Source organism: Diadema antillarum, unplaced genomic scaffold (assembly GCF_040938485.1).
Source record: "Diadema antillarum isolate AM-2024a unplaced genomic scaffold, OU_Dant_1.0 seq00000798_RagTag, whole genome shotgun sequence".
Lineage (NCBI taxonomy): Eukaryota > Metazoa > Echinodermata > Echinoidea > Diadematoida > Diadematidae > Diadema > Diadema antillarum.
Window position 1 is genome coordinate 3,891,883 of NW_027271682.1, and position 16,618 is coordinate 3,908,500.

General features: G+C 38.1%; 2 protein-coding genes across 3 annotated transcripts in view; both read right to left on the reverse strand.

Moving 5' to 3' along the window:
- Nucleotides 1–294: 294 nt before the first annotated feature.
- The window catches only part of LOC139739447 (large ribosomal subunit protein eL36-like), a 182,279-nt gene continuing 165,955 nt past the window's right edge, over nucleotides 295–16,618 (reverse strand). The window contains exons 1-4 of one of the 2 annotated variants that reach the window (XM_071650058.1): nucleotides 8,666–8,694; nucleotides 4,618–4,709; nucleotides 1,626–1,757; nucleotides 295–669 (exon numbers count right to left, since the gene is read on the reverse strand). In XM_071650058.1, coding sequence (XP_071506159.1) covers nucleotides 550–669; nucleotides 1,626–1,757; nucleotides 4,618–4,707 — 342 coding nt within the window. In that variant the 5' untranslated portion in view covers nucleotides 4,708–4,709; nucleotides 8,666–8,694 and the 3' untranslated portion in view covers nucleotides 295–549. Of the gene's footprint in view, nucleotides 670–1,625; nucleotides 1,758–4,617; nucleotides 4,714–8,665; nucleotides 8,695–16,618 lie in introns of those variants that run through there. The other variant, XM_071650059.1, reaches the window with a different exon arrangement.
- On the reverse strand, nucleotides 13,377–16,132 carry LOC139739441 (uncharacterized). The gene is made up of 3 exons (XM_071650052.1): nucleotides 16,012–16,132; nucleotides 13,996–14,410; nucleotides 13,377–13,499 (listed from the first exon to the last, which is right to left on the reverse strand). The coding sequence occupies exons 1-3, from the start codon at nucleotides 16,020–16,022 to the stop codon at nucleotides 13,377–13,379; spliced, it is 549 nt and encodes a 182-aa protein (XP_071506153.1). The 5' UTR covers nucleotides 16,023–16,132.

A 16,618-nucleotide genomic window follows, 5' to 3' on the forward strand; every position in this document is an offset into this window, starting at 1 on the left:
CCAAAACAAAGCAATCCGAATGAAAGATGGGACCTACCCTTTATTAGGATCGCTTTGTTTTACTTTGTTTTTGAATATCTCAGCCATTTCAAAACTAGAGATGAAAAGTAAATTTGTGTGTGTGTGTCAGTACAATGTACATCATGATGCTCAAGCTATGGAACTGAGACGTGAACTGACTACTCATCCTTTCACCTTATTGCCAAATAAGACCCTCACAACAGCACCTTGTCATGACATCTTTAAAAAAACAAGAGCACACACACATAACAAACCATAAAATGAAATGCTCAATTCTGCAAATATCTAGATAGATTTATTCACAAGATGCTGACCACAGAAAGAGCATTGATCATGCAGTGTTGTTTCCTGTCGTCCTGTGCTGAAGTTGGATATGAAGGTGGCTTTCCTGCTTATGCACTGGCAAGCACTTTCACTGAGTTTCATTCCGTAAACCGACGCCAACCGTGTCGGGATTTCATCGTTGGGAATGGAGTGTATCCAGATGTTTGCAGAGATTATTGTGTGCTATGAGTTCGAAGATGAAGTCTACTTGCTGGACTGGGCAGCGGCAGCAGCCTGTGCAGCGGCCGAGGCGGCCTTCCTCTGGGCAGCTAGGATGCCAGTGAGCTCCTCACGCTTTCTGCGGCCACGTCCCAGGGTTCCCAGCTGTGTACATGGAGGACATTGACATATGAATGAATTAATTAACTAATGATATCACATGACCTGATAAAATGACTAGATGATAGGTTAGGCATTTTTTCAGATAACTGATTTCAGGTTTGTAGAAACATGAGAAACTTTTCACATTCCTACACATTATTCTAGAGCTGATTATGATGAAATGTCAACCACTGCTGTTCATTTGACTTTAATCTATCTATAGAAACCAAATTTAATATAAAGCAGCATATCACCTCACATAATACCAGACTTAAATAAGGAGTATTTGAATTCAACAGATAAGTATATAATAGAGCAGCCACACACATTTCTGCAGTTTCAAAAATTCTGAGTATGTTGGTTAACTATTAAGGTGAACGACATGTACTTTTGGGTGTCATAGCACACATCTGTCAACCAAATTCATGCATTGGTCTTGTACTGCCTATAATCCTTGTCACTGTTTAAAACTTTGGCCATATTCTTTTTTTGCCCCTTCATGAATGAAAAAGAAAATAACTCTGATAAGACAAAAACAAAACAACCCCCCCCCCCCTTAAAAAAAAAGGTGAAGGTTCTACCAACAATAAAAAGGTGTGACTACTACTGTAGGTACATTGTAGATCATTCCACTTAGTGTCCTGCAGCCACAAATCAATCTTCATCACATAATTTTGATCACTCTTTAGGGCATAAAGCATCTCATTGGGATCAAGAAATGTATGTAATTTACAAATCCATTTTTTTTCCTTCTAATTTCTGCATGGTAGCCTTACGAGTAGATTTACTAAATAAAGACATGTAGTCAGTTATTCCAGCCCAAAAAAATGAATCCTGTTTGTAGTTAACAATGTGCACAAATTATTCAGAGCATTCCATGGATTAAAAGTGTGGTAAGTTATGTTCATCTGCTTCGATATAATCAAACAAAACAACACATAGTGAAAAAATACACTTACCCTCTTCTTGCAGAACTTGAGGGCTTTCTTGTCCTTGCCAACCTTCAACAACTCCATGCAGCGCCTCTCGTATGGCGAAAATCCGGTGACCTCTCTGACTACGTCACGCACAAATTTGGCATGCTTGTTGATCTGCAAATGACAACGAACCCCACAATTTTAATGGTAAGGGACAGAGACAAAAAATAAATGAATAAATAAACAAACAATTCTATGTATATAAAGAGGTATGCCTCCTACAGCAATGCAGAAAGGTATGAAAAAGAGTCTTTCATGATTGTATTACCACAGTATGAACAATTTTTACGTAAGATTCAGAAGTCTTCTGGTTTCTAAAGGCAGGATTGTTTCTTTTTTTTAATTACGTGCAGTACTTATATTCATTTTCTCTCTCAAAATATTGCCTCTTTTTAGTTTTGAGGATAATTTTAAGGACGTCTGTTATTGTTTTAATGCAGGTTACATGAGGTCTGGTGGTTGGACGCCACACTGAAAGTTGCAGCAGCAACATCTCCAAGATTGAAATTTTGATGTTTCACATTCTATATTTTGGTAACACCTTCTTGGTTGATTTTAGACGCAAAATTTGAGGATGCAGTTCAAACAGTCAAAGGTAGAATTGCTATCAAAAAGAAATATGTGCATATAAAAAAATCAGCTGTACAGGCAGTACTGCAGACACCAAAAATATTCTTTAATTTCAGCACCTAGCACCCTCGTCAATTTACTTCTTTGAGTTTTTATTATGCATGCATAGAATTCTCTAAACAAAAGAAGTTTCAATTCTCGATCTCACCTGTAAAGCCTTAGTCCAACCCAACGGTGTATGTCACTTACAAAAAAATGTTAGACATGTTTCTCAACTTTACAATATCTCAAAAAGAACTTGGTAAAAATTTGTGCCGCGACAGATGAGACTAGTGATAAATGTGATGATATCACCTCATCTTCCATGCGTACAATGTAGATAGACATGTAGTTTAACCAATATCACCAGATCACTAAGAGAAAATGTGGGAAACCGAGTAACTCTGTAGAACATACCTTCGTTTGCATCTGAGATTAACCAAAAGAAATCTCTTTTCAGTTTAATAATTCAGTTGACTCTATCAAATAAAAAAGGGATGGTATAGTACTGGTTGAGGCGAGGATTGAGCTACTAGGGAGATATTACGATACTAGGAAACCACTCATGATATGTTACAGAACATACCATTCTAAGAGGAATTCAAAGGTTATTTGATGAAAATTGGTTTTGAAATGGCCGAGATATCCACAAAGCGCTCCTAATAAAAGGTGGGTCCCACCTTTTATTAGGAATGCTTAAAGGACAAGTTCACCTTCATAAACATAAGGATTGAGAGAATGCAGCAATATTAGTAGAACACATCATTGAAAGTTTGAGAAAAATCGGACAATCCGTTCAAAAGTTATGAATTTTTGAAGTTTTTGTGCAGTAACCGCTGGATGAGAAGACTACTGCAGTGTGTGAAAAACTTAGATGTCACATGCGTACAACAATATAAGAAAAATATAAAGAGAATTTCACAAAATTTCATCTTATGAAAAAAGTACACATTCCCCCGACTCGTTACCGACAAATGTTATGGGTAATATTATTCCCCCTGCCTTTAGAAAGAGGCAAGTCAAGTGCTCTTTTATTATGCGAAAAAAGTGAAAATATGTTGAATTTTCTTTATATTTTCTTTATACTGTTGTACGCATATGACTCACAAGCTGTAGTAGTCTCCTCATCCAGCGGTTCCAAAACAAAAAATTTAAAAATGCATAACTTTTGCATCGATTGTCCAATTTTCCTCAAACTTTCACTGATGTGTTCTACTAGTATTGTTGCATTCTCTCAATCGTTATGTTTATGAAGGTGAACTTGTCCTTTAATATGCATATCTCATTCACTTTAAAATCAATTTACATCAAATAAATGTTGAATTCCCCTTCAATTTACATGCCCTTTTATATTTCATACGAGGTTTCTCATTATCTCATCCGAAAATGTATTAAAGGCACTCAATCGTGGCGAGTGGTTTGTGCGGCACGGAGACGAACGCAACATGCTGTATCAAATGTAGTGACCCCGAATGAGAATAGCGCTGGCTCAATGGGTCAGCGAACAACACACTAACCTACAAGAGCTCTATGCTACAAATCTCCTAACCCAAAATGGCTGTCCGAGCGAGCCACGAGAGCTTCCGAATGGACGCACACTCTCAGTGCACATGCCCATGAAGAGAGGCCAAAAGAGCCACGCGTCTTCTGGCCTCTCTCCTCCAATCACCGCAGCTCGCGATGACAATGTTTGTGTATGATGCGTTCATACACACGCACACACACACACACACGTGTCTCAGTGGCAGCATTGTCCCACACTTTATGGATATAGCACCGAGTCTGGCATTGCGCAATTGCATGCACAAACTTCGGTCGTTTGGAGTTTACGTACCATAAGGGATGGCGATCGGCTGCCTTTAAGAAACCTGAAGCCAGGTCTCAACCAAAACTATATCATTCCTTTAATTAATGTAGTGTGATGTTTCTTGTTTGTGATCAAATGCTACTTCATGGAATAATTTCCTAGTATTGCAAAGCAATTCACTATGCATTTTGGATATGACTGCTATAAAAAAAGTCAATTTTTATTGCAATTTCATTATATATATTTATATCCCATTTTGTTCAAAATTTATATCCATCACCCAATAATGATATTGCTATTCAATTTTGAGAAGGGAAATTATTCCCTGTATTCTAATACTGCACAACATTTCATTACACAGTCAACCTTGCTTCCAAGTCGACCTCGCATAAGTCGAATAATCACCTTAGTCAAAGGTCTGTTCAAGTCCTCTTTAAATTTTAACGATTTTAATCCCTAATACGTCGTATTTTCTCTAAGTCAAAGCTATTTCTTCAGTCCAAACAGATTTGACTTAGGCACAAGGTTGACTGTAAATAAAAAACAATAGATTCTCACCCCCTTCCTCTTGGCCTTCTTGACAGCTGTATTCTTGGTCAACTTGTGGCCCTTTGAGAGGCCAACGCACATCTCATGTCGGATTGCCATTTCTGCAGGTAGAGAGATATATAGATCTACTCTTAAGTTTGAGCCAGACCACAGCTAAAATATGAAGGTACATGTCATACAATGGTCAACAGCAATATATATATAATTAACATGCTTTCCTTAACTCTTTATGTGCCATGGTGGAAACCCCCTGTGTGCCACGTTATTCTGAGACACGAAGGTAGTCATGCTTTGAGAAAGAATTCTGCTTTTCCAATTTGTATAACTTCTACAAATTTCTGTAAAGGTGGACGTTATAGTAACCAAAGTTAAATAGGAATGTCAAACTTTGCTTCGATATAAATTGTATGACAAGTCTATTTTCAACTCGTCTTTTTGAATGACCAGTTGCTACATTACTGTAAAGGCATGACTTTTGCACATAAAACCGTGACAGAAACTTACAAAGTACACGCAAATCTAGTCGGGAACACCGCTTGATAGTTAATCACCACATAGAATGCAAGCCGTATGTGAGAGGAACAAAAGCCCGAGAAACGCTTTCATTGTACCGCGGGATTAGCAATTTATCGATCAGTTTTGGCAGCTTTGTGTGTTGAGCAGAATATGCGAAGTTGGCACGCCGTCGACTGAGTCGGATGTGCCAATGTGGCACATAAAGAGTTAAATCAGCACTTATACAGGTATCAGGTTTCTTGAATATTTCCATCCTATCAAACTGACCTTTGGAACTATGGCCATTGTAGTGAATACAATAAACAACAGTGACAACCAATGTCACATCATCTTCACTGCAAATGTGATTTGCTCTATTGTAGGAGTGCTACTGTCAAAGTGAACATTTCCATTTACCTTCACATTTGACATAGGCCCTACACTAGTGTACAATAAATATGAAAAATGTCTTAAATGTGTCCATTCTCAACTACAGCTATGCTTGTATATGATGTAGATGAGTAGATGAGGTTTTTATTCAAAGGGGGGGGGGGATCAAGGGGCAAGGACAATTTTCATTACTAATGAGGATTTTTTTTTCAATTCTTTTTACTCAGTGTTTCCTCGGGTTATTCACCTGTATCCCCTTAAAATTTCTCCTGATTTGTATTCTGTTCCAATGTTCCAGCGTATTGCGCCCCGTCAAAAGCATACTTTGAATTAATACACAAAAAAGCCATTGCGCGAGGAAAAATAAATCCCCATGCGCATTCCAAGCCGCTATCGTACTTGTACTACGATAGAGCGCGTAGAGAATCTACGTCATATTTTGAATATGCACTTGGGAATTCTGAGTATTTTCTAAATATGTGAGTAAAATTTCAGGCAAATTGTGAGATATTTAAAGTTTCTATTGATTAAAAAACCTTTAACAAGTTACAGTAGGGTGTCGTGCACTGGGACCACCATGGGCATGGCACCAGGCCAGGGCACTGCACGGTCGAGTTGTCGCTGTTGGCTGGCTTCTCTCACTGACGTACAGACTCTATCTCATTCTCAGTTAAGCTTAACGTGGTTAATTTAAATTACGGGTACAGCCCAATTTATTGGTGTCATCACGCAGATAACCAATAAATTTCCATGACTAACAATTGTTAAATAGTAATCTATCAGACCTCTATATAAACTGCCCCCTCCCAAAAAAAAGGGTTCGAAATGAAGAATTCGAGAAAACATTGAATAAAGTACGGGTAGTTCTTGACCGACAAGTATGTCTAATTCCGCGAAAAACTTCTCATTTATATAAATGATGACATTAGCTGGGTCAGTTTTTCGCTTCTTTAGACAGACACCATTGATAGTAACCCATACCATACGCTATTGCGACGGTTTGAACCGTTCTGGTTCAACGCAACTTCGACCCAGTTCCCCCTGCATAAAAATGGTTATTATTATTCTTTCCAGCTTGGTTTTCAAACCAATCTGGAAAAAATATACACGATTAATCAGTCAACATTTTGACTCACCTCTTCCACTATTTCCTCCTGTTTTCTGTTTTCCTCCAGCTCTTTGCAGCGCTCCCCAATTCATCGCCCCCTTCGTTTGAAAAATGACCGCACGAACGTCTACGGCAAGCCAAATGCTCCATACAATCACTAGGGCCTAGAGGTTCTATATCGGTACACTAACGTTTATTGACTAAAGTACTAGTAAGTTGTTCGAGCGCTAAATTTAACTTCGTAATATTGTGAATGAGCAAAATGCTCATTCAAGTTACTAGTACTTTAGTCAATAAATGTATTAGTACCGTAGTTATGGGTAAACTCGGCCTAGTGGGTAAAGTCGGCCGCCAGCGCGCACAGTACATAAAATTGTACTGTGCGCGCTGGCGGCCGACTTTACCCGCTAGGCCGAGTTTACCCATAACTACGGTATACCGATATAGTGATTGTATGAAGCATTTGGCTTGCCATTGACACATTCGGAATTCGTGCAGTCATTTTTCAAACGAAGGCGGCGATGAATTGGGGAGCGCTGCAAAGAAGTGGAGGAAACAACCAGAAAACAGGAGGAAACAGTGGAAGAGGTGAGTCAAAATGATGACTGATTAATCGTGTATATATTTTTTCCAGATTGGTTTCAAAAACAAGCTGGAAAAAGTAATACCTGGTGTAGGGGCAAGCATGGTATTACCGGACGCATGGTATTACCGGACACGCACATTTTTGCGTACTAATGACATTCTGTACGCGCGAGACTTCGTAGATTAGCCTCACAGAACTTTGTGTAGACCGAAATCGCAAAAAACGCCACATAAAAATGTAAAAACACGAAAAAATTCACATTTTACCTCAAATTTACAATTGAGTGACCCGCACCTCGTTTATAGTTAATAATTATGCATGTTTGAATCACATTTCGGGACTGAAATTCTATGAAATCCCACTCACGTATAGGAAAAATGCTGAAGATTCTATTAGAACCAAAAGTTCACTGATCAATATCGGAAAAATTGTAGCTATCGTCCTCAAACGCGAACGATGCGGAATAGTTGTGCGCTAAGGGGCACGCAACTCATCACCCGCGCGTGCAGCTCCCATAGACAAAGCACGTATACTCTAACCAGTTGTCGATTTCTCACAAGGTTTTATTGCGTGAACTGTTCGAAATGGTCATCAGACATTTTACTGTAAAATACGAAATTTGAGCCTCATTTGCCGATTTTTTTTTGTGTGTCATCCGCTCGGTGAGAATGTGTACGGTGATTTGTGGGATGAATTGTGATTCTGGTGCAAGGATTAGGTGCGAAAGACCTCGATTATTCGATTACAAAAATCGCGTCCGGTAATACAATGCAATTTTGCACCGTGCAAAAAACCACTATTTTTAGAGGGGTATGTTTGAAGCATATTTTCTAAAAACTGGAACGAAGAAATGACGTAATTTGGCTGAATTCGTAATTTCCATGAGTCTGTGAATAAGTGGTGTTGTTTTTAGCCGAAATTTCATTCTATGAGTACGGAATTCAAAGCCACAAAGAAAAGCGTCCGGTAATAGATGTTCCACCCTAATAACCATTTTCATGCGGGGGGAACTGGGTCGGAGTTGCGTTGAACCAGAACGCCGAACGGTTCAAACCGTCGCAATAGCATTATGTATCAATGGTGTCTATCCAAAGAAGTGAAAAATTGACCCAGCAAATACTATAAAAGAGAAGTTTTTCGCGGAATTAGACACAGATAATCTACTTGTCGGTCAAGGGTAGTTCGACAGTAGTTAGTGGTCGTGGTTGCGTGCTGCAGCTCAGCTGCAAGGCCTGGGGTTGCATACATGTCTGGTTTATAACATGGAATTCAATAGATGGGACTGTTTTGCGTGACGCGACGTTCGAACAAACTATCAATAAATCTTGGGTCATAATCTGAATAACTGCGATAATATATTAATCAAAAGGTAACTGAATAGTCTTTAAATCCTTACAACATTACACAACACTTCGTTTTGTATTTGGTTGAGATCGACACTATGAGATATTTCTGGATTACATTGCGGTGTCCTGTACCTGCCGAATATGAAGAGACAGCCAAAGTGAAAAAGAACGAAAAGACTGGATCTGCGAATTGAGATTCTTCCGACTACATACGAGCAAACTCGAGGTGGTAAATGCTCACCGTCAAATCAGGGATGCTAAAGCAAACGACGCTACTTTGTGAACGTGCGTTCTCTCTCCGTGTTTAGTGTGGGTAGGTGGGTAAAGAAAATAGAATTTATACATAACATCAATTTGTAATCTAGAATTTTGTCAATTACAAACTTTTTTTTAAAGGGAAAGTCGCTTCAGATGCTGAAGTCATTTATCTATTTTTTCTCCAAATATTGTTGCTTTAAAGGACAAGTTCACCTTCATAAACATAAGGATTGAGAAAACGCAACAATATTAGTAGAACACATCAGTGAAAGTTTGAGGAAAATTGGACAATCGATGCAAAAGTTATGAATTTTTTAAATTTTTGTGTTGGAACCGCTGGATGAGGAGACTACCACAGCTTGTGAGTCATATGCGTACAACAGTATAAAGAAAATGTAAAAGAAAATTCAACATTATTTCACTTTTTTCGCATAATTAAAGAGCACTTGACTTGCCTCTTTCTAAAGGCAGGGGGAATAATATTACCCATAACATTTGTCGGTAACGAGTCAGGGGAATGTGTACTTTTTTCAAAAGATGGAATTTTGTGAAATTCTCTTTATATTTTCCTTATATTGTTGTACGCATGTGACATCTAAGTTATTCATACACTGCAGTAGTCTTCTCATCCAGCGGGTACTGCACAAAAACTTCAAAAATTTATAACTTTTGAACGGATTGTCTGATTTTCCTCAAACTTTCAATGATGTGTTCTACTAATATTGCTACATTCTCTCAATCCTTATGTTTATGAAGGTGAACTTGTCCTTTAATAAACCAACACTGGCAAAACAGCAGACTAACCTACAACCCAGGTGAAGGATGTAGCTGTGTCTTTACTGTAAAGGTGTACAAGTTGTATCTCTTTTTTTATTTCTATTTTTTTTTTTGGGGGGGTGGGGGTGGGTGGAGGGGTACAGTTATGAAACAAACCCTCACTGTTTAAGATATGCCCCTCCCCCCCCCTTTCAAGCAAGGTCAATATTCATAACAGTGGAGTTTACCCTCAGAACACACTGAAGTCGATGAAGGAATGTGTGAATATCTATGTGTATGTTTCCTATCAGAAACTGATTGATTTCTTAAGACAGTCTTTATCAGTCCGGTGATATATTTTCCACTACATGTACTTTTTCAATGAAGATAATAAAGACATCATTACACTCAGCAGGTACATGTATAACTAAACTTGACTATGTTATAATGACCAGCTTCAACCACCAAGAAAGAGGAACATATAAACACACATATACACAAACACACATACAAACACAAAATAAAGACAAAAAAGAACAAAACCAACATCTCAGAACCCATCAGTCTTGCTTCATCCCATACAACATCAAGTAAGTTTTGAATACATCACAATTGTTTGATACAGTCTTGCATAATGGCATAAGTTTATTGCAATATTGCAGACACAGTTTCAACAATTGATTCAAGGTCATTTTACAGTATACAATGAATTTAGCACACAGCACAAATTACTTTCAGTAAAATTCAAACATATGCAATGTACATACACTCATCAAAACAATTATCAGTCTTCTGCAGCTACACTATAGCAGTACTGAAATACACTATTAACATTGTACAAGGTAAAACACTGGATGCATTGCCACAGATGTAGAGGTTAGCATACGTGGTGGACCTGCAGGCTAGGCTACTTTGTGAAGCAATGACTGTAGTGCATAGACTGTGCATAGTGAAGCTTACTTTTTGTTCGACATGGCACTAGTATACAATACCCACACTGTGAATGTCAAGCAGTATGAACATGACTTATGTACAACATGTTTTGAAGATAAGACTGTTTCTTTTATTGTTTCGTATTTTGTTAAAAACAAAGCAGCTTTTCGATAGACCTGAATTTACTGATGCCTCTTATGATGTATGAAATCTATTTCACAGTTGACTCTGTGAGACGATCTTCACAAGACAGGAAAATGATCGACTTTGGCAGTATTCGACTTCTGCATGTACATGTACAGAAAATAACATGTCCAGTTTTGAATGTCAGTTGGGACTCTTTTGTCATTGTTTTCACTAACTTCGCAAATTATGTGCAGTAGACTTTTACAGTGTTGACTTTACACAACAAAGTGATTATGTGCAGCATGTAATCACAGAGGTTTCCAATAAGAATGTCCTCTTATAGGCTTGTCAAAATGGCATCATACATCACCACTGATGTTGTTGGTGCAATAATGTTGCTTCTCCTTCAGAGGTCACCATCATCATGTAATGTGAGAATTACTTTCACATTCAAAATTGGTCCTCGTATGTTTTGTTTTCTTCTCTACAATAATATGCTGTAAGGTGTACTGTAAAACTGGAAATTTTTGCGGTGTTGAAATTTTCGCGCATTTCGCACAACCAGAAACTAGCGCAAAAATAAGAGCACGCGAATATTTTTGTTTGCCATACGTTCCTGTACTTGGTGTCTTAATTCCGTGGAATTAAAAACACGTGAAACATTTTTTACCTGGCCAAGCGCGAAAAATTAGTCACGCGAAAATATCCACTTTAACAGTACATGCATGCACTGTATTTGAAATTGAGCACTTGAAAAGATTGTAGAAATAAAAGCTACAGATCAGTGCAGTCTGAGAAAATCAGATACGTAAATGAAGAAATGCCACAGCTATCATATCTGTCATCTACAACATGGCCTCATTCAACCATTTCAAAGTACACTGTAATGATTTCATTTATGTAGGAAAGTTAGTTGCCCTAAATTTGCCATTTACTCCCATTTTTTTACAAGGTAAATCAAAGAATGTCATAAATGCACGCAAAACAACTATTTCCTGACCCCACAATTTCAAGACAGTTTCATATGTAAACAGAGAACCACAGTGATAGAATAAGAAGTAAGAATTATACACTACAGTTTTGTACACCTTTCAGAGAAGAAAGGATGGTGATTTCCTTTTGGAGATGATGTACATGTATGCTGCATTTCCATTATGGGAGGCAATACATTTGCTACTTGTATTTTCCACAAAATTTCTTAAAATTAATACACCACAAAATCTATGGTGCACGCAGTGACGCAGAACTTCTCATCCAGCGATGGCCGCACTGAAATTTTACAAATGTATAACTTTCAGAGGACGGTCCAATTTCCCTCAAACTTTCACTGATATATTCTACTAACCAATACTTGGGTTCCATTCCCCTTTAAATGGTCTCTTGTCCTTTTGATATTACAAGTTTTCACTATTCCATTCTAAACAAAGTTTCATTTCAAACATTCTGAACCAAAGACTCTTAACCAAAGTACTGTAGTTGTCACAGCTTTGTACATTATTGATATCTGACACAGTCTTCATGACATCCATCTGACATTGTATGTGGGAACTGATTAAACTGTCTGAAACCTTGGATAACTCTACGGAAAATAGCATTTTGCATGTCTTGGATACAGTGAATATACTGTGACAGCTTTTCCATCATTTGTTTCCAACTTGTACTTATATGGATTAGAACTATGATTTATTCCCATCGCCTTCAGTTTACATGCTTTGAGCTTCTGTGACTTGCTTTACCATAGAATACAAAGCAGTATTTTGTATTTTTATTTCCAAAGTTACTGTTTACGACCACACTGATTTGGCACATGTCTGTGATAAAGATTACACCATGCCTTGTCGGGTATTCCTGTCCACTGTCAGCATTTACTTGTCATTGATCCAATCATACTTTGCTTCCATTGCCATGCATTAAATGTGGCTTGAAACATAAAATTGGTGACCAGCCGAATATGAAAGTATGATCACCTGTAATGAAAATGGACAGTTTCCATCCACACATCTTGGCATTCTTCTTGAGTTCACATCAGCTGATGTTTTGTATGCCTGTTAGGCTTTTTCCCTGCTTGAATATAGTTATGTTTATAATATGAGGAGGTATATTATACCTCATTTGATGAATCCTCGATTCTGATTGGTCAAAGGTGCAGTCACTAGTTTTGACTATACTGCCTGGCAGTCAGCTAGATGTTTTTCAAGATGCATGTAAGTGTATCTTGTGAGCATATCTGTATTTGTGCATTGTGGAATGATATTTTATGTAAAGTCTCTGACCAGCAGCACAATAGTTTAATTTCCATGCCTTGGTTTAGCATAAATATCTCTAATTACAAGGGATGTGGAATATAAAACAAATATTGACTGCTTCTCTTCAGGTCACCATTAAAAAACTATTAGCCTTTGGTGGTATCTCACCAGTGCTATGCCCTAAGGAGAAGTTGAGGGGCAAAGCATTGTAGAGAAATCCCCTCTGGGCAAACAGTTTTAACCATGCCCTTGGTAGAGAAATCCCCTCTGGACAAATAGTTTTAACCATGCCCCTCGAAGCAGTCGATATCTGTGCAATATACCTGTGTGAACATCTTTCAAATCAAATATGATGCCAGGCAATCACTCCTTGTAATTCCCTTGGTTACTGGCCTGTACACAGCAAACAAATGAAGATGCTGTACATTGTCCATCCATTGAGGCGGGTGGCATCGTTAAAATGCACTAAAATCATGTCTGTTCTGTTCCTGCTTTCATTGTCCTTATTCAGGCAACATTTCAGCTCACTCATATGAAAACCTATCATTCCATTCAGGTTTCTTCTTCCTTTGTTCTGCTGACCGTGTCGGTCTTGTTTCCATGTCTTTCTTTGCTGACTTGATCCTGCGTTGGGATGCCTCAATACTCTGTTTAAAAAAAAGGATGACATAAAAAGGAAATGAAAATGAATAAACTTCAGGCATAAGAACCCAATAATGAAAATAAACATAGAAGAAGATATCAGTACAATCTATTCATTTTAAACTGAAATTGTGTTTGCCTGTGATATACAATTTTCAGGTTGTTTGTGTTTGTAGTGGAAATCATGGAGAATGAACACATTCTTAGAAGTCATTTCATCATAATAAGGATGACTCTTTCTTCTCCCTCTTTTTTCCATCATTATTATAATTGCTCTCATCATCATTAGAATACTTATCATAATTATGAATTATTCCTCTACAAACACATGTGTACTACTGCTATTAGTAGCAGGAATACATTATTTGTTGATGTATTTATGATTATGATATTTTCTTATCATAATCATAACTGATTCTTCTACAAATGCATGTATACTGATGGGAAACTACTACTACCCAAGCACTGTAACCAATATACCACTAACAGGTTGCGTCTTACCCCAGCACTGGTTGATATTCTTCCAACTGTGGCATGAGGAGCTGGTGATGAATGGCTGGCACTCTTTTCGCGCTGACCTTGTGACCTTGCAGGCACCCCTTTCCTGTGGCCCCCTGTCCCAGCAGGCTGCCCCTTCCTTGGAGCTATCGGTGGCAAGGGATTAGTCTTCTGGCCTGGCCTTCTGGCTGAAGAGGAGATCGGCTGCTTGTTGGCACTACTGCGGGACTCTCTCTGCGGTTTGGCTTCCTGCTCCTCGTTCTCTATTCTCTTCAGTTCAGCTTTCAGTCTCTTGTTGAGCTCTAGAGCTTCTTCCAGCAGGCTCTCTGTTTCATCCTCATCCAGTTCAATATTCTCGAGTCTCTGGCAAATGTCACCAGGTAGTTGGATTCCTGCAGTAGCCTCTTCTTCTTGACACCTTGTTTATATCGGTATAGAAGAAGTTAAAATTCAGACAAAGCCAAAAGGTTATCACTTGCCATCCATATTAAAATGTGTAGGCTATACATACATATTCATGTATGCATATCAAGTGTTGAATATCATTATATCATGACTAATTAGAGTTGACAACAAATCAAATGACAACAATAAGTATACAAATAGTGAATGGTCACAAGTGCGATGGTACAAGATTTCGCATGAGATGAAAGATAGAGATGCTCTATTCAACAAGGTGAAGCCAAGTTTGTATAGTGTGCCTCATCTTTCACCGGGAGCAAAATCTTGTTCATTGCCTTGGAATTGCACAAGACTAATTTACACTAGCTAGACCTATTTGTTTTATAATATCCTTGGACGTCATGGACATTAACAGATGTGGTCCACACAGGTTTTTGAATTTAGCAGAGAAATGGCATCTATCTTCCTTGAAAGACAACTGAGTAGCAGTCACAGTCAACCCTGTATGGTAGCTGTACTTCACATCGACCACCCTTTTTTAAACCGATCGCGTAGTTTTTGTGCACAGAACGCTTAGTACGCACTGCACTGAGCACAGAGCACATAAAAATGTATTGGCTTTGACCGTTGATGAGGATGTGTGGGAAAACACAAAAATTCACTGTTCATTAATGGTGTTAATCCAGGACAAAATTTCGAATGAATATTTTTACCGAATCGTAATGTAATGTCAATGCATTTTCTAAAAAGTTTCGTACAACACGGTGTTCAATACAACTCAATTTATGTGCATTGTCAATGCAAAAACAGCGGTCAATCTAAAAAAGGAGTGGCAAAACGGGGAGCTGAAAAGAGGCCACTCAAGTTTGACGGCGATATTTTTGCCCTGAAAGTAAAACTTCGAATTGAAAAGGGAACAGCATTTGATAGTCCTGGATTTTCTCAATCATGTAGGTCAAGTTTTTACGTGAATTTCAGTGTTAGATATTCTTATCAAGCAAATGGAAATTAGGCGGTCGACGAGTAGTAGGTCCAACCATACATGTCGTACCGGTAGGCGCCGGTACATAACATTGTAGATCTAAAAATTTACAGTACACCAGATATGCCAACCTTCAAAAAGCAAAAACAACAGTATTTTGACCCCCCAAAAAAAGTATTTTGTAAGAAATAATGAAGGCGAAGGGAGCGAAGCGACCGAGCCGGGGGCGGGGGGAGGGAGGGTGTAGGACTAGGAGGGCCGAGGGGGGTCTCCCCCTCCCACGCCACAGTAAGGAGATTTTTCAATTTGAGGGTTCAGAATCATACAAGCTGGTGGCACTGGTGCATTCTCTGGTAAGATGATCCCATATCTAACATAACACATAAATCAAACCAGAAAAAAAAAGCAGAAACCCGCACAAGCGCATATAATTTACATGTCTTAAAAAGATGCAACACTGAGCCTCTGTGCCCTGAGATGAGGGGATGGATGAGCTGACAAATGGATACCGAAGATGAACTAACACAAACATAAACGTGTGGGACTACGCTCAGTGTCAGTCAGAGCAGCAATTTTCAAAGACAATCTGAGGACACAAAATTCATAATTAAAATTTCTAAAACGCTAAAACTCACTGTTCCGCCATTCTGGCCAAGTTATAATTTGCTTTTAGAGTGAAATGTACGTGGTACGTGCAAATTCACGACTCCAATCATGATCGCATCACTACGACCAAGCTTCCTTAGTAACTTTATTTCATCCTCGCTCATTATTATCATGTTTGATAAAAGTATTTGGGGGTTAAAAATAAATTTAAGGGAATTTTTCAAAATAACAAAACTACAACAGATTTATTTTTATTTTGAAAAAAATGAAAATGAAATTACTTTGAATTAAACGCTTTTTATCTTTGCAAAGTAAGTGTCGGTCATATTGGTATTATGTGAATGGTTACATTCCAAGGCAGACTGTACTAGTATGTTTCTGTTTTCGGGGTATTTTTTTATAAGTCTCTCATATCTTCCCTCGCATCCGCTATAGTTTTTGAATTTTTGTAATGCTCCAGCATTTTGAAGTAATGAACAATTGCATACAAATGATTGAACTTATGTATCTTGATTGATGATGTTTATGAATAATTTTTTTTTTTTTTTTTTTTTTTTTTTTTTTTTTTTTTTACGCGGACTCCCGCTTTCCCTTTCACTCCCACCCTCATTTCTGCCTCTATAATCCATATCAGTA

Coding starts and splice junctions, on each gene's coding strand:
- LOC139739441 (XM_071650052.1), bottom strand. Junction 13,500..13,995: donor GAATATCAACCAGTGCTGGG/GTAAGACGCAAC, acceptor TTTTTTAAACAG/AGTATTGAGGCATCCCAACG.